At 46.8% G+C, this 23026-nt stretch overlaps 1 protein-coding gene across 3 annotated transcripts in view; it reads left to right on the top strand.

Moving 5' to 3' along the window:
• Positions 1–23026, top strand: part of Kn (EBF transcription factor knot) — a 321220-nt gene that overhangs the window by 115471 nt on the left and 182723 nt on the right. The window contains exon 1 of one of the 3 annotated variants that reach the window (XM_077688235.1): positions 14319–14536. The exons of 1 other annotated variant lie outside the window; for it this stretch is intronic. In XM_077688235.1, the coding sequence (XP_077544361.1) occupies positions 14427–14536 (110 nt within the window). In that variant the 5' untranslated portion in view covers positions 14319–14426. Of the gene's footprint in view, positions 1–14318; positions 14537–23026 lie in introns of those variants that run through there. One more of the 3 variants, XM_077688237.1, reaches the window with a different exon arrangement.

Here is a 23026-nt window from a genome sequence, read left to right as displayed (position 1 = left end):
GTATGTATGAGCCAGCATGCAGGCTGCTTGATTGTTGTTGTTTTTTGATGATACAGAAATTGTAACGAATTACACAGAGACAAGTGCAGGTGTAAAAATGGGTGCTGCACCCTCATCGGTTCCTGGCTGTTGGAAAAGTGTGGTTGCATCTGGCTACCTATGCTATGACTTATGAGCACTATTGCTTTTCTTGCAGGCAGTGTTCCTTGAGCTGACAATCAGGACTCCCCTGCGTATGACACAAGTTGAAATGAAGTCTGATTTCCGTGGAAACAACGGTATGAAAATGCAATAACTAAAACTCATTCATTCAAATATTCTTTGTAAAGATGGCACCCAGGCCTGCGCAGACAAAAGTATGATTCACTTGTAAAAATGCGAGGCCTTACTTCAAGTGTTATGATGTTATATTTCGTATCTTATTTCGCCTCATGTTTAATGACTCTTTCTATCAGTTCGTTACGACATGAACTTTATGAATTCACATAACGATTTCCCCAGCATGGAGCTTTGTAGTTTTTCAGTTTTTGCAGAGCCAACAAGAACTCTTTTTCGAAAAGAGCTCTTTAAGAAAGCTCCAGTTGTTAGTGAGGGCTTGTGCTGTGTTCTTTTCTTCGTCTTGTCAAGTTTGAGGTCTTCTTTCATTATGAATGTATACCAACTGCCAAGCTCTAAAGCCTATTACATTTTAACCCAAATAACCCTTTGAGTCATTACAGGTACAGACCTCCCGGGAATGCCACTTGAAGATCGGTACAAGTTCTAGATGTATCCTATCCCACAACACATTTGAACGAAGAAAAAATGTAAGTTGTCGATTCCTTTTTACGAATAGCCGAGGAAGAAACCACCGGTAGAAGAACACCTTACTGAAGTGAAAAACGTTTCGGCTTCCACGTGGGATCCTCGTTAAAAATGAAACTGCCAGTACAAGGGGGGGGGGGGGGGGGGGGGGCGGAGGCAGATGTTTAAGTACAGCCAAAAATGTGACGCAGACGGCGTCAGCATCGTGAAAGCACGTTTCCTGGGTTTAGTGCGACGTTCGCTCTGTTGCGTGTAGTAGTGATTCCACATGAAGGCGCGGAAATGTTTTTGCTTTCTCTTTTGCAAACGTATGTCAGTTTATCTCGTAGCCCAAAGTTTCTGCCTGTTCTGGGTGAGCATGCAGAAACATTTCGCGAGATAAACAGGAACACGGCACGATTAAAATTCGGGAAGGTTGGCCGATATGACTATAGTGGCTTCGCGTTGTTGTGAACAATGCGGCCAAATTACTCTGTGTAACGATTACTGAAATGATGTGAAATTATTTGAAAGTCCGTAAATTACTCCTTCTCTGGTGTGGCCTTTCATTTCATTCTCTGGTCTCCGTCTTCATTTTCGTGCAATATAGTTTTCGTACTTCACATGCCTGTGATTTGGTTGAGGGGCTTATGGTACACTGGATTTTGTTCTTTTTCTGAAATTTTCTGTAGACGGCTCTTCAAGGTGGGGAAATCCAAGTGACGGCCCCTCACATATATACCTCCATCTGCGGCAGCAGGGAACAAGTCATTCAGATGACCTCGGGGAAATCTTCAGCGTGCCCTGATTGTGTGCCTGCTTGTGTACTACGTAAATTGCGAAGCTTATCTCTGAATGTTTCCAAGCGCCTCTTTTCATGCAGGAAAATATAGATCCCATTTAAAGTTTGTCCGAAAGACAGATTGCAATTGGCCTAGAAACTTGTTAGTGCTGCATAAAAAACGATAACTTGGCGTGGGAATCACAACTCAGGTGGAACTGTAAAGAGGTACCTAAGAGGGAAGTGTAAAGATGGATTCGTAAAGACAAGTGAATTCCAGTGTAATATTAGACTCTCAGTGAAACACAGAATGCAGGGAACATAGCCATAAACACTGCTTTGTATAAACAGTGAATTTGTAATAAATGTTCTTTCTACTTTCCCACAATTTGTGTTTTTTCTGTGGGGAACCATGACAATAACGCTGTACTGGGAAAGTGCACCTCTGAGAACCATCTTATAAATGTAGCTCAAACTCGAATTCGTCTGACATTGTTCAATTGCAGTACCAAACAATTTGAAATACTTTGCATACATCAGTGCAAATATTGAGGTAAAGAATCTGTATATTTGGCCATGTTTGTGAATCTGTTCACGCAACATTTATTAAATAGGTTAAATAAGGATATATGAATAAACCGAGTTTTACCTGGAAGTCTAAAGCAATATAGGAAACACCAGTTCGCCCAGGAATCCGCACTCGTCTAATATTCATTAAGGAACGATAATTACATTACGGTGGTTCGCCGCTTTGCTTTTTAATAAATAGCCCACAGGTGTTTCATAATAATAAATGTGAATGTTCAAAACTACTGATGCCAAAATTTTTAAAATGTGCTCCTGTAAATGAGCAAATATGTGTGCATGTACTGCAATTCTCTTTTGATAATCATGGCTTAAGTTGTCAGACAAGAATTTTGGGCTTAAGGCTATGCTATAACTTTGGCGTCCTTTTGAAGTATGCTATCAAGTGCATGTTTCCACTAAAGCTTGGTTTCACTAAAGCCTAATGTTTTTTAACTAAAGCTAAAATTCATACCCGCAATTTATTAAAAGACCTATCATGCATGTTTGATTCTGGTTTCTTAAACGGCACAAAGTTGATGCGAACATTTAATTTAGTTATGCCTGTTTATAAGACTTAAGCGTTGCCAATACACACAAAGATTTTTGGGTGACAACCTTGGTAACGATTATCGAACAGGTAATGCAATGCATATATATTAAGACAACATTTTCAAGCTTTTTAGTACCGCAATTTTAGGAATTATACAAGTAACTTCTCTTTTAGCCGCAGCCGTGTGGCCGGCAGTTTGTTCAAGGGACGGACAAAAGACATCCGACGCAAAAGTTTAGACGGCGCAATGGACAGCACGATCGCACATATCGTCTTCCACTAACGCGATATTTGTTTACCACGAGGGAAAGGCGCCTTTGGGGCGTCGCCACAGCGGCGCCGGCGAAAGCGCGCCTGGCGCGCAACATGACACCTTCCAGGTGTGTGGCCTTGGACGGCGGTACGGCAAAGTAACCGATAACTGAGTAACCCTTACGTGTATACGTATATAAGGGTTACGAAGATATAGGTTACATTTGTACCTTATAAATTATAGGTTACAAAAATTCGAAAATGTATACCTCTATTAAGGGTTACCCAGCTTAGAGTGTATGCTGAAATCTCCTGCTATAAGCGATAGAGAATGTTCAAATAAGAAGATTATTTCACGCTCGAAGGTCGCAAAAAATTCGTTCAAACTGCCTTGGGGTTGGCGATAAATGGCACTGTAACTTTAGCATGCCACCTGGAATATCGAAGCATGATGAAGCAGTACTCCACCGCATGCGGTTGAACGTCGCCTACACGCGACACTACTGCTACAAAATCAATCAGTCCACCTCGCCTCTGTGCCCACAGTGGGGTGTCCGTGAAGATCTGCAACACCTCATTTGTGACTGTGCGCGATTTAGTACGCAAAGAGTGTGCCTTGCAGTGTCTCTGGGCCGGCCGCTCTCCGTAGGGCTAGAACTGAGAGACGTATTAGGTCCCTGGAATTCTGCCAAACGTGCCTTTCGGGCCACAAAAGCTTTACTGGCCTATCTAAAAGCCACAAGCCTTGATCATACTTTGTAAATAGGTCAAATCATGTGTTCCTCTTCATCATTATAATCATCATTGTCACAGCATTCATCTGGCGTAGCAAGCCAGGCGGTTTAGCTCGGCTGACATCGCCAGACTCATTAAAGATTGTTCTCTCTCTCTCTCTCACAGAAAAAAAACATTTTGACCAGATTGTACTGTAGGTGATTCTATACTGTCATTGCGCAGACTGTGCGTAGATAACAACTCACATGTAAGCCTTTCGTTTACTAGCATGTCAACGCCCCCACCACGTTTGTGCGGTCGATTGAGAAAAAATGCTCTGTGCGAAGAACGTCACCATCAGAGCGGTACCAAGTTTCAGTAAGAAAGATCACACCAAAGGAACAGACTAGGCTATCAGGAATTCTTGATAAGCTGTCACCTTTGTTAATCGCAGACTGCATGTTGAAATGTATTGCACGAACACACTTCTTTTTTATTTTCCCAATTGATGCATAAAATTCCGAAGGTGTGAAAAGGGGGACGTTGTTCATTTACCGGTTGGCGGTTGTTTCGCAGTACCCGAAGCCCATTACGTAATTCTCCATATGTCATCATGCAAGTAGATTCGAATGGTGTCAAAATCGTCGGTCTTCCGAGATAGGACAACACCGTTTTTCGTCCACACATGCTTCCAGAAAACCTGCCTCTTTTTTGCTTTCGTGGGCCCAAGAAGCCTTTTGTTGCTCGGGGTCAGGTGCTCATTTAAGTAGATGGATGCTTGGCTTTCCAGTCCTAAGTTTGCGTTTGTGATTCGCGTTTTTTTTTTTTTTTTTTTTTGCTTTTTGGAGCGTTTCATTGCGCTTCATCCGGGACTTGAAGCGCACAGCGATGTTGCTTTTGCCAGGGTGGCGTGTTGGCACCCGATGGCAAGCTTCAATGTTCGATTCCAGAATCTGCTCTTTGATGGCGCTTCCAATCTTTATTACTCGGTGGGTAACATTCTCTTCCTCAACCTCTACAACACCCTGAATCTCGAGATTCGCATTGCGTCAGCACTGCTCAACAAGGGTTAGTCGTTTCTCGAGTTCTGTGCTGCTTCGTTGAAGCCCCGTGCACTTTTCTCGCAGTGATTCGTTTTCCTTTGCCATTTTTAATTCTTGTAGGCAAAGCGCGAGGCAGACAGAGGACGAGAGAAGAAGCGCTCGTCTTCGTCCCACCTCTTCTCTCGTCCTGTGTCTGCCTCGCGCTTTGCCTACAAGAATGCATCACCAACAAGCCCAACTTTACACTCTCGCCATTTTTAAGTTCTTAGCGATTTCATACTCTAGTTTTTTCTTCATCGCCTTGATGTCGTCATGGGCATATTCGATGCTTTTAGTTACTTCAGTTACCTCGCTACGCAACTCCCTAATTTCATTGCGTAGGCTCAATTCAATGGATTCTCGAAATGTTTTGAGTTCCTTTTGGATGTCACCTTTCACCTCATTTAGCTCCTTTCGTATTTCTTCCTTGGTTTTAGACCATTCCTTCGCCATAGCTTCCCAGCCAGGACATACACTTTACAGCAATAACTTGGCAGCAGTGACGACCAACGTTACGGCAATTACACTCTAAGCTGGGTAACCCTTAATAGAGGTGCAGATTTTCGAATTTTTGTAAGCTATAATTTATAAGGTACAAAAGTATACCCTATATCTTAGTAACCTTTATATACGTATACACGTAAGGGTTACTAAGTTATAGGTTACTTTGCAGCTTTCAGCATGTATACCTTTATAGAAGTGACATCTACCGCCGTCCAAGGCCACACACCTGGAGGGTGTCATGTTGCGGGCCACGCGCGCTTTCGCCGCGGCCGCTGTGGCGAGACCCCGAAGGCGCCTTTCCCGCGTGGTAAACAAACATCGCGTTAGTGGAAGACGATATGTGCGACGATGCTGTCCATTGCGCCGTCTAAACTCGGAAAGCCTCGGGTACCTTTTGTTCGTCCCTTAAATAAACTGCCGGCCACACGGCTGTGGCTAAAAGAGAAGTTACTTTTATAATTCCTAAAATTGCGGTGCCAGAAAGAATGAAAATGTTCTCTTAATATATGCATTGCATTACCTGTTCGATAATCGTTACCCTGGTTGTCACACTAAACTCTTCGCGAGTATTGGCAACGCTTAAGTATTATGAACAGGCATAACTCAATTGGATGTTTGCATCAGCTTTGTGCCGTTGAAGAAACGAGCATCAAACATGCATGATAGCTCTTTTGGTAAATTTTGGGCATGAATCTGAGCTTTAGTTAAACAACATTAAGCTTTAGTGAAACCAAGCTTTAGTGGAAACATGCACTTGATAGCATACTTCAAAAGGACGCCAAAGTTGTGATGACATAGCCTTAAGCCAAAAATTCTTGTCTGACAACTTAGGCCATGATTATCAAAAAAGAATTGCAGTACATGCACACATGTTTGCACATTTAACAGGAGCACATTTCCAGAAGTTTGGCATCAGTACTTTTAAACATTCACATTTATTATTATGAAACACCTGTGGGGTATTTATTAAAAAGCAAAGGTGTGAACCACCCCAATGTTATATTATCGTCCCTGATAGAGTATTAGACGAGTACGGATTCCTGGGCGAATTGGTGTTTCCTATATTGCTTTAGACTTCCAGGTAAAATTTGGTTTATTCATATATCACTATTAAACCTATTTAACAAATGTTGCGTGAACAGCTTCACAAACATGGTCAAATATACAGATTCTTTACCTCAATATTTGCACGGATGTATGCAAAGTATTTCGAATTGTTTGGATACTGCCATTGAACAATTTCAGACGAATTTGAGTTAGAGCAAATTTATGATGGTTCTCAGAGGTGCACTTTCCCAGTCCAGCGTTATTGTCATGGTTCTGCACAGAAAAAATGCAGAATGTTGGAAAGTAGAAAGAACATTTATTACAAATTCACTCTTTCATACAAAGCAGAGTTTATGGCTACATTCGCTACGCTCTCCGTGTCACTCAGAGTCTAATATTACACTTGGAATTCACTCGTCTTTACGAATCCATCTTTACACTTCCCTCTTTAGGTTCCTCTTTACAGTTCCACCTGAGTTGTGATTCCCACGCCAAGTTATCTTTTTTTATGCAGCACTAACAAGTTTTTAGGCCGATTGCAATCTGTCTTTTAGACAAACTTTCAATGGGATCTAAAATTTCCTGCATGAAAAAAAAAAGGCACTTGGAAAAATTCAAAGAGAGAAGCTTCGCAATTTACGTAGTGCACAAGCAGGCACAAGACCAGGGCACGCCGAAGATTTCCTGAGGTCGTCTGAATAACTTGTTCCCTGCTGCCGTAGATCGAGGCGAAAAGCCAAAGAGCCCGTGTGTGCGAGATTTCGGCGCACGTTAAAGATCCCCAGGTGGTCAAAATTCATCCGGAGCCCTACACTACGGCGCGCCTACACTACGGTGCGTTAAACCCTGCAATCATTTAAATCAAGGTCTTCAGTGTCTAGTAACGTTATTTCGACATGAGACGGGTTTTATTCCCGCTGAAAAATGTCTTACCAGCGATGCATTCGTTGCTAGAGGTGAGGCCGAGTTTGCGGAGATCGTTGTAAGCGTGGTCTTTGTAAGCTGGTTTTTCCACATTGCGTGAAAGTGGCTATCGAGGCGTCACTGAGGACCCTGCAGGGTCCAGAAAGCTTCGGTGAAACGTGCTGCCGAAGTGCCGAAGGGGCGGGTGGTCACCGACCGCCCCCAGCATGCATACTGCAGTCAAGTTTATTCCTCCTCCTCATTGCGTGTTGTACAGTGAAGCGCTGGACACATGTACGATTGGTACACGCGATTCGCATGCGACTGATCGTTACGATTGATCGTTAGGACCTGTTTTGGCGTCGATCGCTGGTCGGAGGAGGCTCACGACGTGCGTCTGGCAAGCCAGATGCAGTCGTGCCATCGTTGCAATCGTCGTGAGGCCACAGCCAATGAGAGCCCGCTGAGCCCCAACCCCCCGCAACCGGCGTGCGTTGCTCTGGTCGGCTCGGGTGTTGGGAACTTTAGGCTTAGCATCCTGGCGGATATTTGATCGCCGCTATCTGTGTAACTGCGAATGACAATCCGTAACACAACTTTTCACCACACTATCATAACCTTTCCTCGCATAAGCTACTTCTTTTTAGCGATCAGATTGATTCAGAAGAGCAGCGACAATCGCGGTTGCTACCGTGGTCTGCGCCGGTTCGAGCCGCTGAGTGTGCCGAGCTGGCAGGCGCGACCGGCGTGTGCGCGAACTGTTTCCGAAGGCAGAAAACGCTTCGCGATTGCCCGCTTTTTCAATTTCTTGCGAACAAACGCGCGGAATCTACAAATTCAGCTCAGCGATCGTCGTAGTTGAACATCTGCGTAGCCTGTTTCGATGCTTCCGCGCAGGTATTGCCATCTCTCGACCGGTCGGCGCACCGCCCGCCGCGCGCCGCGGTGGTCGGTCAGCGTAGGCTTGCATCGCGGCAGATATCTGATCGCCGCTTTTAAAATAAGCCCTGATAACAATCCCTAGCACAATTTTTCACCACACTAACACCTACTTTCTCGCATGTGGAACTTCATTTTAACGATCAGATTGATTCAGAAGAGCAGCGACAAGCGGTTGCTACCGTGGTCTGCGCCGGTTCGAGCCGCTGAGTGTCCGAGCTGGCAGGCGCGGCCGGCGTGTGCGCGAACTGTTTCCGAAGGCAGGAAACGCTTCACGATTGCCTGCTTTATCCATTTTTTGCGATTAAACGCGCAGAATCTACAAATAAGGAGAGGGAGAGAGAGATTAACAGTCCGCTACAGAAAAAGAGCTTTCACGCGTATACTACTCTTGTTTCGGTGCTTCAATTTTTCATTTCGGTATTTTCAAACTCGGACGCTATCTTGAGCTGCGAACGTGCAAGTGCTGCAAATAACTTTTTGTCTCAAAATTTGGTTTTATTTTCGCGAACAAAAAAATATTTCGTGCCAGTATTTCATTTTAAGAAACACAAATTTTGCAAGCACGTGAAGTACGCAAGGGAAGTGTATAGAACGCGTGACGCGTTCTATTCAAGCGGTCATCTTTGTCGCCTGAGAGCCACTTGATCCGGTGCAGGCCGCTAATTTCCTCTCACGTCGTTCAGCACGCCCGACCGAAATCCCCTGCCAAGCAAGTCTTCGTTTACGCTGCGTGCACGCCGATGTGAAACACTTTAACGATTCTTGATTCTGCCCGAAGTATGACGTCAGCGAATCTCTCTCTTCCCCAGAAAAAAGACCTGCCCTTTGGCCCTGCAGGGAACCTTTTCCAGAGCAGTTGTCTATTTCTTCGTACGAGCGTCGTCAATAGTTCGCTTAGCGTGAAATCTTCTGGGGAAAAAGGGGTCCACCGCGAAGGACCCGCTGCGCGGAAAGCAGGGACGGCCTGGCATTTGTTTACATGCTTTGACAAGAGCTACGCAGATGAAAGTGCACAGACTGCACCACACTTGTTAACACTCGCCGCCGGCTGCCCGGACGACGCCTATCGGCGACACCCATGCGACACTGGGTTCGAAATAGCGTGCGTCGGCGCGTGCGCGGCCACTCTGGCATGATCAGTTCGTCTTTGATGGCGGTTTAGGCCGCCGCTGTTGCCGAGGGTGCTTTGGCCGCTGGGGGCGTAGTTGCCGACACCGCTCGTCGAGGCGCACGCAGAGCGCCGCTGCCGCGTCCTGTCGTGCGTCTGCGCTCGGAAGGAAACGCCGCGTCATCGTTCTGTCAAACTGCTACGTGTGACCGCACGTTGGGGACTGCGAGTTTATGCGCCGCTGTTAGTAACCGGTCCATGGCGCAGGCAGTTCGATTTCCTAGAGCAGCTTTTATCGTTCTGGGGTCCATGCTCTGAGGTCAGTGAGCGCACTGAACGGGGAGTGAGCACGTGGTGGGTGCGATGATGTGCTGCTGGGGCACAACATTTTTGTGTCGATAGCTTTATTATAGGGTAAAATTGATCAAGGTGCTTTACAAGTGTGAGATTATGCGAAATTTGACATGTATGATCATCCCGTCGACCTTTACCGCCCCTGAGTGAAAACAGGCAGTCATGAGGCGTCTTATAACAAAGCCCCTGGACACCTCCACGGAATCGAAGGCAGTTGGAGCGAACCAGAGGACGATTTGGAATGAGGGGATGACACTGCGAATTAAGGAGGATGAAAAAGCGAGTTAAGACTAATATTAGTGAATTAAGAGAAGTGAAAGTTAAATAACAGGAACAAAAGGGAATTAGGGCGACACGAAAACTACCAGGAATTAATTTGAGTTTAAAATGGTAAGAATTAAGTGGATGTCTGAGTGAATTTAGGAAACTTCAGTTGAATAAAGATGAACCAAACGTAATTGACAGACGTCAAGGTGTACTAAGACGAAACGAAGTGAATTAAGAACGAATACAAAGCAAATTCAATTGTGAGATTCAACGTAACTAAAAGTTTGTGAAGCAATGAATTAATATACATAAAATGAATTAACATCAACCTAACTGAATTCAGGTGCACCGAAGTGAATTGCAAAGACAAAGCAAAGGAAGAGGAATTCATGCGAATCAAGCGGATTCAGAGTCAAATAAGCTCGATCAAAGTAAATTAAAGGTCAACTACTGCAACGAAAATATACCTGCCCCAAATTCTGTTTCAACGTGTGGTATATACTACTTAAGACTAAAGTCTCTTGTGACCTAATTTTATAAACTCCACACACGCGCAGTAATTTTATTAAAACCGTTCGAAAACACGCCACTTCAGCCGATTCAGCACCTAGCGGAGCGTCGCCACAACTGGTCGCCACTGAGGAGAAATTCCGGATGTGACGTAACAGTCAGGACTCCTGCACGGCCGTCGCCTCTCCTCAGTAGCCTATAGCCCCTTTACGTGTGGCCAAGCGCGAGTGAGCAGCGTAATTTGTGCATCTTGCATGAATAATTGCTTTCAAACCTTTCCGTAATAGTAATGCGAGCAGCTGAAGAAGCGCTGGGTTGCCGAGACAAAGAGCAAATTCGAGGAGAGCCGGGGCCGGTCGACGCGAGGCAATACGCCGTCGGCGAGCGAGTACGGCAGTTGCACAACGGCTGATTTCGTGGTCGCGAGAGCGGCTGAAGGCTCTCGGTCGACTCCACGAGCACACGAAACGTGTGTACGGCCTACGCGAGACGATACGCTGTTGGCGCGGCGGGTCCGTGTGTCGGCGCACGAACGACTACGGCAGGTGTGCGGTGCACTGCAAGCCCGCAGCCGGGCGTCTCTACGAGTGCTACGAGTGCGCGATGCGCAGAACGGCCGACGCGACACGATGCGCTGTTGTCGCGGCTGGTGGGGGTGCGAACGAGTATGGCAGATAGCTCTGCGGCCGGTCGACTCTTCGAGAGCGCGAGTACTGCCGACGCGAGGCGATACGCTGTTGTCACGGTAATCGGGCCGGTCGGGGCGCGAACAAGGACAGCATGCGGCGGACTGCACGGAATCGATTCAGTTAAAACAACTTCGTCACAAAATAAATAAAAACTAGCCGCTGCTGGAAACATTGCTCTCACCACACAGAAAAAAAAAAAACATAGAAAGGGGGGCACATTAGGCAGAATGGAGCCTCTGGAAAGGTCCCTGTTTCACAACGCCAGCGAAGACACTGCATTGCCTTCGTCGCTGCAGGCATCATTATCTAAAGATTTGGCGCAGGCTATTAACTACCCCTATAAACAAAAATAATAAAATTCTGGGTTTAAACTTTGATAACATATGCGCTGAAACCGAATTCTTACACGAGCTATAGCATGCTTCGGCGTTGTCCTGGCAAGGTATTTTGTTTGTTTTTTTTTTTCTCACAAACACAGGATGGTTCGAACGGCACAGGGCATACCGGCTGTGCCGGCACCCATCTGGCGCTCAACACCGCCTTTTGTGTACATATTTCCTGGCTCCCAGCAAGTTCGCCACGACGCCTCGCGATGCCTGTGTTTTCGTTTTACCGGACGATTATAGGCGCGTGCCAGCAGCTCACAGCGAAGCAATAATGGTTGCACCAACTTCCCAGCCCCTTTTCACGCATGTTTGAAGTGTTTGAGAAAACGGACGACCCGAAACGCATCAACTGCGCGCCGTCTCCTAGCAGACAGCCGTGGGAAAATCCGCTGGCTGCGTCCACTCGATTCCTGAGTGTAACGTCACTTCCGGCCGGCCGTAATGGCCACCCTTTTTTTCCAGTTTCGGTTTTGAAAGAGCATTTTTTATCTTCTTTTACGATGCAGCGACGCATATTTGGGCCTCCAGATTTGCAGGTGGTGCTACCGGGAAATGGTGCATTTAAGGAGCCGAAAATTTCGTTGCAGTTGGCCTTTAAGGTGGGTCACTGAATGAATTAACGTGTATCAAAGTGAATTAAGCTGAATGAAATTGAGTCAAGAGAAACCAAAGGGAATTTAAATGGGTCTAAGGGAATCCCTAAGAAAGACAAAGCTGATTAAGAATAATTAAAGTGAATTAAGAAGAATCAGAGTGAAAAATATTCAGTGACAAAGTGGCCCAGGTTAGATAGAATGGAATTAACAGGCAGCAAAGTGAATAAACAACGAGTCCGGGTTAATAATGAAGGAAGACACAGTAAATTAAGAGGAATCAATGTGAATTGTGAGGAATTAAAGTGATTTAAACGGAATTAATGAGTGAATTAATATGGAAAAATGTGAATTAACATGCACCCAGGACATTTACAATGGACCAAAATGAAGTACGACACAAGACACTGAATGGAGAAGAATGAAGGCGAATTAAGAGGAAATCAATGGATTTGATTGATTCAAAGTGGATTGAAGCGGGTTACACAATGGAGTAAGATATATCAAACTGACTTGAGACGAATCAAAATGAATCAACGGGAACCAAGAGCGAATTAGGAAGATACCGGTAAATTAGGACAAACCAATTGCATACACACGAATTTACCATGGCTCTCAGGCCTAACTTCTGAATTGCTTTCATTTTAGTAAAACCAAATTCTGGAGCAAGAGATATCAAAAGCTTTTCATGCGCTTGGGTGGGGACTCCACCATAAAGTAGTTGCTGTCGTTCACCCTCAAACATGCCCAACTACAGCTCTGACGAAAGGTAATGCACGGCTTGTCATGGCCGGTGTAGCTCGTTTCATCCACGCCCGGATTTGGGCACAATAACGTTTATTCATCCTCACCATCATCGAACTTGCCCCAAATTTTTATTCTTCTTCCGTTTCGCCCTGCATACACCCATCTCAGCGTTCGCGCCCTCACTGCGACGTCGGAAACGGGCGCTTGCAGGCATCACGGCGAGATACGTTAATGAATGGGAAAAATAGATGTGGCAGCACACCGAAGAGAAAAAAACTTTCTGCCCCGACTGTTGTGCTAGAATTCCACTCTCGCTGCTTATAAAAAAATTAGTTAAATCCGAGCAAAAAAAAAAAAAAAAAAGGCGAATCTATTTTTAAGGATAACTTGGATAACTCAGACGTGTTGGATAATTCAGGGACTCCTGGCATGCATGTATAGACCAAATGTGTGTCAAGGTATGACTCCGGATAGGTCTAAAACTTCTGTGACATAATTTTTTTGAGGGCTGTGATAAGGGCTGAAATTTCGACCGGGCTAATTCCTTTCCACGCGGCCGGAGAGCCATTTCTTCCCTTGGCTGGCAATTATCCAGCGCCTGTGACACACAGCCTGAACCTGGACCGGTGGACAAACACCGCCTTTCTTTTTGCTTGAACTTACCAGAACAAAACTTCCGACGGGAATAAAAATTGCGAGGCGAAACCGGGGCACTGAAATCTCACGCCAGGACGAAGGGCTACACAAAGGTGCGCTGTTTCAAGCCGGCGCGCACCAACGAGTCGATCACGAACGAGGCCAAGAGCACCATTGGCGAGTTTGAGGGCTTGGAATGAGCGCTCGACTTGATTTTATTCGCTCTGCGAAAGGCGCATGCCTGAAAGTACGTTGTCCTTCTAGCAAGGATGGAGAAATAATTTTCGCCTTCATTCGATCACGGTCAGTTATTCATTCACACTCGTTCGCGTCTCCCGGAACAAGGTCACCGTAATCTGGTCACCTTCTGGCAGAGTGACGAATGAAAAGCCACGTGGGTTGCGCTATCCTCCAAGAGACGCCAGCCACCAAGAAATGGAAGGATTCTCGCAATCGTTCCAATTCCCGGCAGCCGCTGTTCGGGTAAAAAAAAAAAGCTCACGCGCGCGCGCGCCGCGCGCGACCACACGCTCGCAGCCCCGATCTCGGCACAATTTCCGGCCCATGGCGCCATCTGCGAGCGGCGACGACAGGCGTTTGGACCGACAAGAGTGCGCGCACGTGGGTGGTTTGCGCGCGCGCGCCAAAGTTGGGGGCCTACCTGGATCCCAGTGTGCGCGGGCCGCCGGCGAGCCGCGACAGTGCGGGCGCGGAGCAGCGCGCAAGCGGCGGCGCACGTGGAGCGCACGTGGCGCCAGCGGGCGGGCATTGGCTGGCGCGCGCGGCGGCGCACCGCCCCCCGAGGCGGGGCTCCGGCTTGGCGGGGGCGGGGTGGTGCCGTCACCTGTTGGCGCTTTCCCCCCCCCGCGGTCCCCGGGGGGGCAGTCCTATGGGAGGCGCCTGGGCGCGCAGCGCGTGTGGGCTCACAAAAGCGGACCCCCGGAGGTTTGGCGGCGTCAAATCGTCCCGGCGTCAGGCTCCCTCCGGGCCATGCGCAGCTGAAGCACGTCCATGTTCGGCCTTCAGGACGCGAGGGGCCCCATGGCCGGCCTCAAGGAAGAGCCCCTGGCGCCCCTGCGCGCCGCGGCCTGGATGCAGCCGGCCATGCTCGACCAGACCAGGTGAGCGGCCGCGGCGGGGGGGGCACGCCTCCCGAGGCACAAAGCGCGCTCGCCGGTCGCCTCAGGGAGCACGAAAGTAAGGACGCCAACTTCACTTTCGTCGCTCGCGTCACTTGTCCCAGTGCGCTCCGAGCAGCGAGAACCTTGCGACCATTCTGAGCGTGTCAAACCATCCCATCATGTGCCGCAGTTTCCCGCTTTGCCTACACGTGCTGTCGTCAAAAGCAGCTGCGTGTCTAGGCGGCCTAATGCGACTTGTAAAATTGCGGGCCTAGGTACCCTCTGACATTCCGCTCGGCTGGCCAGGCCGCGGCAGCTGAAAAGAGCCTCTCCAGGGGCCCACTCAATAACAGACCCAATAATACGTGCCCTTTGGGGATCCCGTCGTTATTCGGCTTGCAATGGTATCGAATTTTTGAATGAAAACGAATGACGAATCACCATCGGATCATATTAAACACTCTGGCTGCTGACAATACGACCAATGCGAAAGTGTTAGTGCAAACGGCGACAGTGAAGCGCCCCTATCCTACGTACTAGGCGAATTTAAGATGGCATGTCTTTATTACACACATTATATATATATATATATATATATATATATATATATATATATATATATATATATATATATATACACACATACATACATACATACATACATATTATACATACACCGCTTTGATTCAGCAGAAGGCATATCATGGCTTGATTGTTTCTTTTTTTGCGTGTTCATCAATCCGTTTGCTAACAGATATGCGAGAATATCTTCACGAATGATTGTGTCAAGGTGTGAGCGCCCATCGAAAAAAAAAAAAACAGGTCCTCTGGTGTCCGACACCTCCCAGGTATATATAGCTTCGGCTCGTAATACCCCGATTTATTATTCTAACTTCGCGAGCGCCTGTAGGTTTCGTTGGCATCGCTTTTTTCGTTTTTTCGTTTCTTTCTTTTTTTTTTTTTTTTGAAGCTGTTTTTGCATCATAGACACTAAAGTTCCAAAAGAACGCCCCTGCGACAACAGTGGTGATGATAGGAGTGCGTATATGGGCCACCAAATTTCCAGTCTACTATCATCGGGGTGGAGGCTCGTACTTTTCGAGATTTGTAACCCCGAACGACACCTCGGGCAGTTTTGATCAATAGTTATAGGGGCATGAAGAGCAGCGTTCTTCTTATTTATTACGGGTTGCCTTTTAAAAACGCAGTTCGATTCTCGAAAACCCGACGGCCGCTTCGCACAGCTCGAAATTGCCCTGCGTAAGATACCAACAAGCGTATCTGGCACGCGACAATGCGAACAGTTCGTTGCGCCACTTTTGGAGCTGACCACCACCGGGCCGAAAAACTTTGTGGCAGCGAAGCCGTCTTCCGAGGAGCGTGAGGGAGTATTTCCGGATATCCGCCGGTGCTCGGGATGACGCTGCGGTGGGGTTGCGGACAAAGCTCGTTCTCAAAACGCGGTTACTATTATGCGGAAAACGAGGCGCCTGCGCTCCGAGAACCGGTTTGGCTGCCAGAGGAGCCGCCGGATCGGCCGCTTCCGCGCACGTCCAACCTGCGCCTGACACCGGACTGCTGAGTCGCAAATGTCTTCTTTGAAGCACGCTGCATAAAGGCTAGCCGACGCAAGTACTGCTCCGTAAGCACGGGACCAAGTGTGTAGGCTAGACGAGGCAAGTGACACGATATCATTCAGCCGGAATACGCCCCGCGTTCCACGAGCAAGCCCTTGGAGGGACATATTACGACGTGCAATCGTTTCTGCAAAATGAGCTCCAAATTTCCTCTGAAGCTCCTCAGCAGGGACTTGTTTTGTGAAAGCTAAGGCCCCCGCATGGTTGCCATTACCCCTGAGTCGTTCGTCCGCACAAAATCTCCCCAGAGACGACCCTCAAGGTACTATCAATCCCGAGTTCTCTTGAAGCTCGTAATGTTGCTGCAATCTGTGCAATGTATAGTATAGCGCGTGGAGAGCATGCGTCGTCTATTCAGCGTCCCCCAATTATAATGTGTTTTTCTCTTCGTTTTCCGCTGTTCTTTTGTCTTCAGGAGAACCCGGTTTAATCACTGCGGCACCGATTCGCGGCATGCGACCGTTGAAAGAGACCATCGGCGCAATTGGCGCGCGTTCGGTAACTTCTTTTTCTGCGGCGATCACGAGAGAAGCTCTCTTTTGTATGCAGACGTTCCGAGCGCCTCGTCCAGAATAGCTGGACCTTAGTTGCAACTCTTGGGTGCGTGCAGGTGCCGCCGTTGCGGAGCTTATTATGTGCCTCTCCGGTTGTCGAACGCCTTGAACGGGGCAGATTGGCCTCCTCCCGCTGGGCTGGCGCAGCACAAGCCAGGCTTGTGTGCGCCTTCCCACTGGATTTGAGTTCTCTGGGAAACCTTTCCGGTGCAGCGCCGCCCCATTGATAGATGGCTCTAAATTAATCCGGAGCCCTCTACGACGTCGCGCCTCATATACTTAGGTGTAGCTTGTTGGAGTAAAACCCCGCAAGTGTTGCTTCTCGCGGGAGAATCTGAATTTCTCATGAAATGGAACGTTATGTAGAACCTTTGGACGCCCTAAATATTCGACACTATGGCTTGTGAAATCACTGAAATTTTCCATGACCACCAGATAGTGGCACACATAATAATCAATCAATCAATCAATCAATCAATCAATCATGTTTATTTACGTGCCCAGGAACAGCCAGAGGCCTGGGTGCTGGCGCACGGATAGTTACATGAAAACAAAATACAAGAAACATATTGAAAGAAACAAACAAGCGACAACACACACACAAATTGAAGTAGCGAAAATTACAGAAATAAAGCACAGGCGGAGCCTGGGTACAGGTAAAAAAGAAAAAGAAGATGCCTTTGTGGCTCAGCTTATTGTAATGAATACACAACAAGCAGAGAACAAAGTTTAACAGTAAGACGACAAAAACAATGACAAAGTATAGAGACAAATGATAAGACAAGCATGATAAGTAAACAGTTTCAAAAACAGGCAACTATGTTGGTTAAACAGAACCACAGAGAAACGAAATTTCAGCAATAAAAAAAAGAAAAACGAACGACAGAGATATCATAGATGTTTAACATACTGTGTTCAACAAAGCAGTACGGTAAATTGTAAAGGAGCCTTGAAAGATGTCAAGGCGTTCAGAGAAGCGGTTGTAGAAATTCTGTATTCTGCGCACAGGAGAATGATTGGAGTTGCGCGCAGCGGTCAAGAAAGGGCGATGCGACCTGGTGGGCCTCTGTGGAACACTAAACTCTAAACAGTTAAGCAGGTCTGCACAAGAAAGGTCACCATGAACAATTTTGTGAAGAAATGTAAGGTCTGCACGCATACGTCTGCAGGTCAACGAAGGAATGGAAGGAACTATGGGTAAGTCAGAATCAGGACCCGGACTGTGATTGTGATGACGGTGCTTAAATATGGATAAAAACTTCTTCTGCACACGTTCTATTAATTCACTACTAGATTTGGAGATGCCGTTCCAGGCAACAGAAGCATATTCTAACTGGGGGATACATATTGCATTGTATAGCATTAGAAATGGATCTGGAGAAGAGAATTCCTTTGTAATCCGACACACATTTCCAAGACTTCGGAGCGCTCGCCGGGTGATGAGCCTAATATGAGAAGAAAAAGAGAGGGTACTGTCGAAAAGAACCCCGAGGTCCCTAATCTCCTCAACCCTTTGCAAAGGAGCTCCAGCTATACTGTAGGAAAACAGTAGACGATGGGTTTTCCGGCTGTACGTGACAACCTTTGTTTTAGCTGGATTTAAAATTAGACAGTTTTTGCTGCACCAGACCGATAATTCCGACACATCCCTCTGCAAGGCACAGCAGTCCTGAAAACTGCTAATGTGCCTAAATAGTTTGACATCATCAGCATAGAGAAGAAATGAAGATTTTGTTAACACTGTTGACACATCATTGATAAAGATAGAAAACAATAGTGGACCCAGCACAGAACCCTGAGGTACACCACTCGTTGCAGTGTAAACACTAGACCTTTTGAAGTTTACATCTACGTAAAAGGACCGGTCAAGGAGATAGTTGGACAACAAGGCAACAAGACTTGCATCAACACCGGACATAGTAAGCTTGTTAATTAATAATTTATGGTTCACTACATCAAACGCCTTACTGAGGTCAAAATAAATTACATCCAACTGGCCGTTTTCACAAACTGCAGCCGAAGCCTGAGTCATGAAGCTTGCAAGATTTGTAACCGTCGATCGACCCGAGAAAAAGCCGTGCTGATTTGGTATCAGAACGTTCTTGACGCAGGCAGCAAGAACGTTGTGCAGAGCTGACTCAAAGAGTTTTGAGGCGACACAAAGGAGTGAGATTGGGCGATAGTTGGTAACGGCTGACTTATCACCAGACTTAAATATTGGAAAAATTCGAGCAATCTTCCATGCACGAGGAAATTTGCCGAAAAGCAAACAGTTATTATAAATGGAAGTTAAGACAGGCACAAAAATGTTGCCGTAAGCCTTCATGAGGGCTGCTGGAATTCCGTCTGCACCACAGGAAAATGACGGTTTCATCCGCTTAAGGCTACCATTGACAAGTTTTTCATCGAACATAAGTGTACTAAAATTAGACATATTATTAAACGATAGGCGTTCGTCGGGACCATCTGGCAGTTGAAAGACAGAATGAAAGTACTGAGCAAAGCTCGTGGCGACATCCTCAACCTGTTCCCCATCGGAATTAATCAGACTAATGTGTTCTTTAGACGCCTTAGAACGGCCGCGTACATACCTCCAGAAGTCAGCCGGTTTCTGAGACGCAGAAGCCTCTAACGACTCTATATAGAGCTGGTGGTCACGCCGGTAGAGGCTTTTACAAAGTGAGCGATACCGACTAAAATCTGTTTTCCACTTGTCAAGCCCAGACCGCTTGGCCTTTTTGTGGGCACTGTCCTTAAGTTTAAGCGAACTTCGAAGTTCTTTAGAGAACCAGTGGGGAAATTTGGAATGAACAGGCTTATAAAAAGGGATGTACTTTTCCATGCCACTCCTGACAATTTCGGTAAAACGTCGAACCTGTTCGTCAACATCATTGACATCGAAAACACTAGACCATTCAGCAGATGAATAAAAGTGATAGAGCCCAACATAATCTCCACGCTTGAAAGCATATCGCGGGACTGCACAATCGTCAACACCACCATAGCAATGCTGGGCAGCGACAGAGATAGAGACAATAAGAGGGGGGTGAAACTTGTCGGGGCGTACAAGAGATATTTCGGAGGCACACACTTGTACGTTTTTCAAGTTCGAGAAGCACACATCTAGGACATTACCACAGAAGTTTTCTATGTGGCAGAACTGCTGCAAGGAGGTGAATGATTGAAAATCTAATAACATGGTGCATTTCTGCGCTGCATAATGGTTTTTATGCTGAAATGAAAGACTGTTCCAGTGAATACCTGGGGTGTTGAAGTCCCCAAGTATAATTAGCTTATGGTTGGAGTGTGAATTGGAAACATTTTCAATAGATGTGAGCTTGAGATTATATTCAGCAGGTAAGATATCCGGGGTTATATAGAATGCACCGATGAGCAGCTTCTCGCCCCTCTTGAGGCCTACCTCAAGCCAGACTGATTCCTCAGTCTCGAGGTCTGCACGCCGCACGCATTGCACTGAGCGATCGATGGCAATGAGAACACCGCCACCCTTTTGCTTAGGCCCAGTTAACTTTCTGTCACTTCTAAAAATTTCATAGGTCGGAGGAAAATAGTCGGAAGATGAGATATCATCGCAAAGCCAAGTTTCAGTAATAACAATAGTAGAAAATTTGGAGCACACAACATTTCTAAGAAATTCGGAGGACTTAGTACGTAGACCCCGAGCATTTTGATAATAGATGTCGAGAGTGTCGTTCTTACTGGTCATTCTCAGAAGTTTCACAGCTGTGCACCATGCCAGGGTGGAGCTTGCCTTGGAACGGCTTGAAGAGGCAGCCCTTTGGCCACATAGACGGGTCGCACAGGCGCCTGAAACACTCTGCGTCAACAGTTACACAAAAAGAGGAATAGGAGTCATGCTTGGTTTTAAGGCGTTTGCACGACAATGGCGTTACTTGCACATTCGACAAGTGGGCCAACAGTTGCCCAGATGTCGTGTTAGCCGACAACTTCGAAACAAACATGGCCCTGGAGCTCGGCGGTCGGCGCACCACAACCAACTCAGAAGCTTCCGATGCACCAACGCGAGGAGGGCTTCTTTTCTTCACTAAGTTCACCGGCGGGCCATTACTCGCAGTGTCGGACTGTAGAGGCGGAGGCAAGGGGCAGTCCGATGGGGAACTCAAATCACTCAGCACCGCACCTGGTTGACCGCTGGAGCGTTCTAAGAATGCCGAAGCTTTCGTCGAGGACAGGAGGGGGCCGCCTTCGCCCGCTGCACCGGCGGCAGCTGCGGCGAACGACGACCTCATGGGGAGACCGGAGTGGGGTGACGTCACCGGTAGCGTGGAACGGCTAGCAGGCTTCGGGGAAGGCGGCGGACGGGCGAGCTCCCCTCGCAGGCAGCGAACCTCCTCACGCAGGGACGCGACGATTGCAGCCTGATGGGCAAGCCCTGCCACATTATCCCGCCGCAGAAGCCGGTTCTCCTCCCGCAGCTCGGTGACAACATCCCCAAGAAAAGAGAGGCTGTCGCAGGCTTCGGACAGGAGATTCTTCAAAGCAGCTACCTCTGCGCGTAGGTCCGCCGAAGTGTTGAAGCATGCTCCGACAGGGGACGCCACTCGTTTGGCCGGGATGTTCGCTGGCTCACCGTCTTCACTGGTTTGGTCACCGGGGTCGCTAGGCCTAGCGGGTGACGCCGCGGCCACACACAGATTACAGACGAACGGCTGCTCACCGGAGGTCAAACGCTGCAGTTCCTCGTCCGGAAGAACAATGCACTTTCCGTGCGCACGGCGTTTACACGCAGAACATCGAAAAAACTCCTGCCTGCCGAAGAAAGCGAGGCAGCAGAGGAGGCACTTGTCCTTACTGGGCGCCATCACGCGGCGAAAAAAATAATAATAATAATAATAATAATAAGCAATCAATCAATCAATCAACCTTTATTTTCGGTGCCCAGAAACACCCCTAAGGTCTTGGTGCTGGCACACCATATACAACACATTATTAAAAGAAACGTAAGACAGCACGGCACAACACACAAAATCCCCGATATGACAGAAAAAAAAAAAAAAACAGCGTTGCAAGCTATGGCACTCAGCCTGCGAAATTTTCAAGGCACTTGAGAAAAGGAAATATACAACAAAATACACAGTGCACATGATGGAGACAGAGTGTACATATAAAACGAGAGTTTTGATTTTTGAAAAGTTACACTGCAATAAAGTATTACCGTAAAACGAGAGATGCCTTTGCGATGTCCCATCTTGTCGAGACACACATCAAACAGAGCAACAAGTTTGACAGAACAATAGCGAAAAAAACAATGGCAGGAGTATAGACATAAATGATCAGACCAACAAATCACAGAGATAATAAAAATGATGAATAAAACAACCAATTAATTGTTTATTAGTGTGTCAAGGAACGATGTGCTGGTGCGGAAAGAAAAGTGCATATCTCAGAAAAATATAGAAAATAGCATTGTATAGTCTGAACGAGAATGAGATAATAATAATAATAATAATGGTTATTATTATTATTATGGAATGGAACCTGCCAGTCCAACCACCAGTATCTTGAACGAGTGCAGAAAAAATTCCTGTCAATATATAAACACCGGTTAGGACGCAGTTCTACTTCGTCCTCTAGTCAACATCAGCTACCTAAACTTATTCCCTTGAGTTCTAGGCGTGATCGAGCTGCTCTTTTTCTGCACAAGCTACTACACGGAGTCATTTCCTGCCCAGAACTTCTGTCCCAGCTTATGCTCCGAGTTACCCAGAAGTGCACGCGATCGCGCTATCCATTCGATACTGGTGCAACTAGTAGTCGTCACTCGCCTATCCACCGACTGCAAAACCTGCAGAACTTTCTTGGGTACAAAGTGGATGTTTTTAATGGCTCCCTGGCCCAGCTTCGTGCAGGGCTGAGTAGTGCTGTTTGTAGCTAACAGTATATGTCTTACTCCGTTCACATAATCTTGCTATACCACCTTCCTATGTTTGCTCGTTACTGCATTTTATTCAACTTCTCGCTTTTATCCTTACCTCATTATCTTCTAATTGGCTGTACGTTCCCTTAACTAGTACATTATTTGTGGCTAACTCTTCCGTCCATAGAGTGTGATATCCTTGTTATTACCGTTCTTTGTGCTTCTATTAGTGTAGCGTACTTTTAGTGATACGTGTTGCATGTATCATGTCATTTTGTTTGTTTTTATGTTTGTTAGTGTACCAGCACTAAGACATCACCGTCGTTCCTGGGCACTGAAAATAAATTGATTGGTTATTATTATTATTATTATTATTGACCCCGCTGTTTGGCCGAAAGAC

Source organism: Haemaphysalis longicornis, unplaced genomic scaffold (assembly GCF_048455015.1).
Source record: "Haemaphysalis longicornis isolate Haplotype H1 unplaced genomic scaffold, Haemaphysalis longicornis Haplotype H1 scaffold_1, whole genome shotgun sequence".
In the NCBI taxonomy this organism is placed as follows: Eukaryota; Metazoa; Arthropoda; class Arachnida; order Ixodida; family Ixodidae; genus Haemaphysalis; species Haemaphysalis longicornis.
This window is presented reverse-complemented; position numbering and strand designations above follow the sequence as displayed.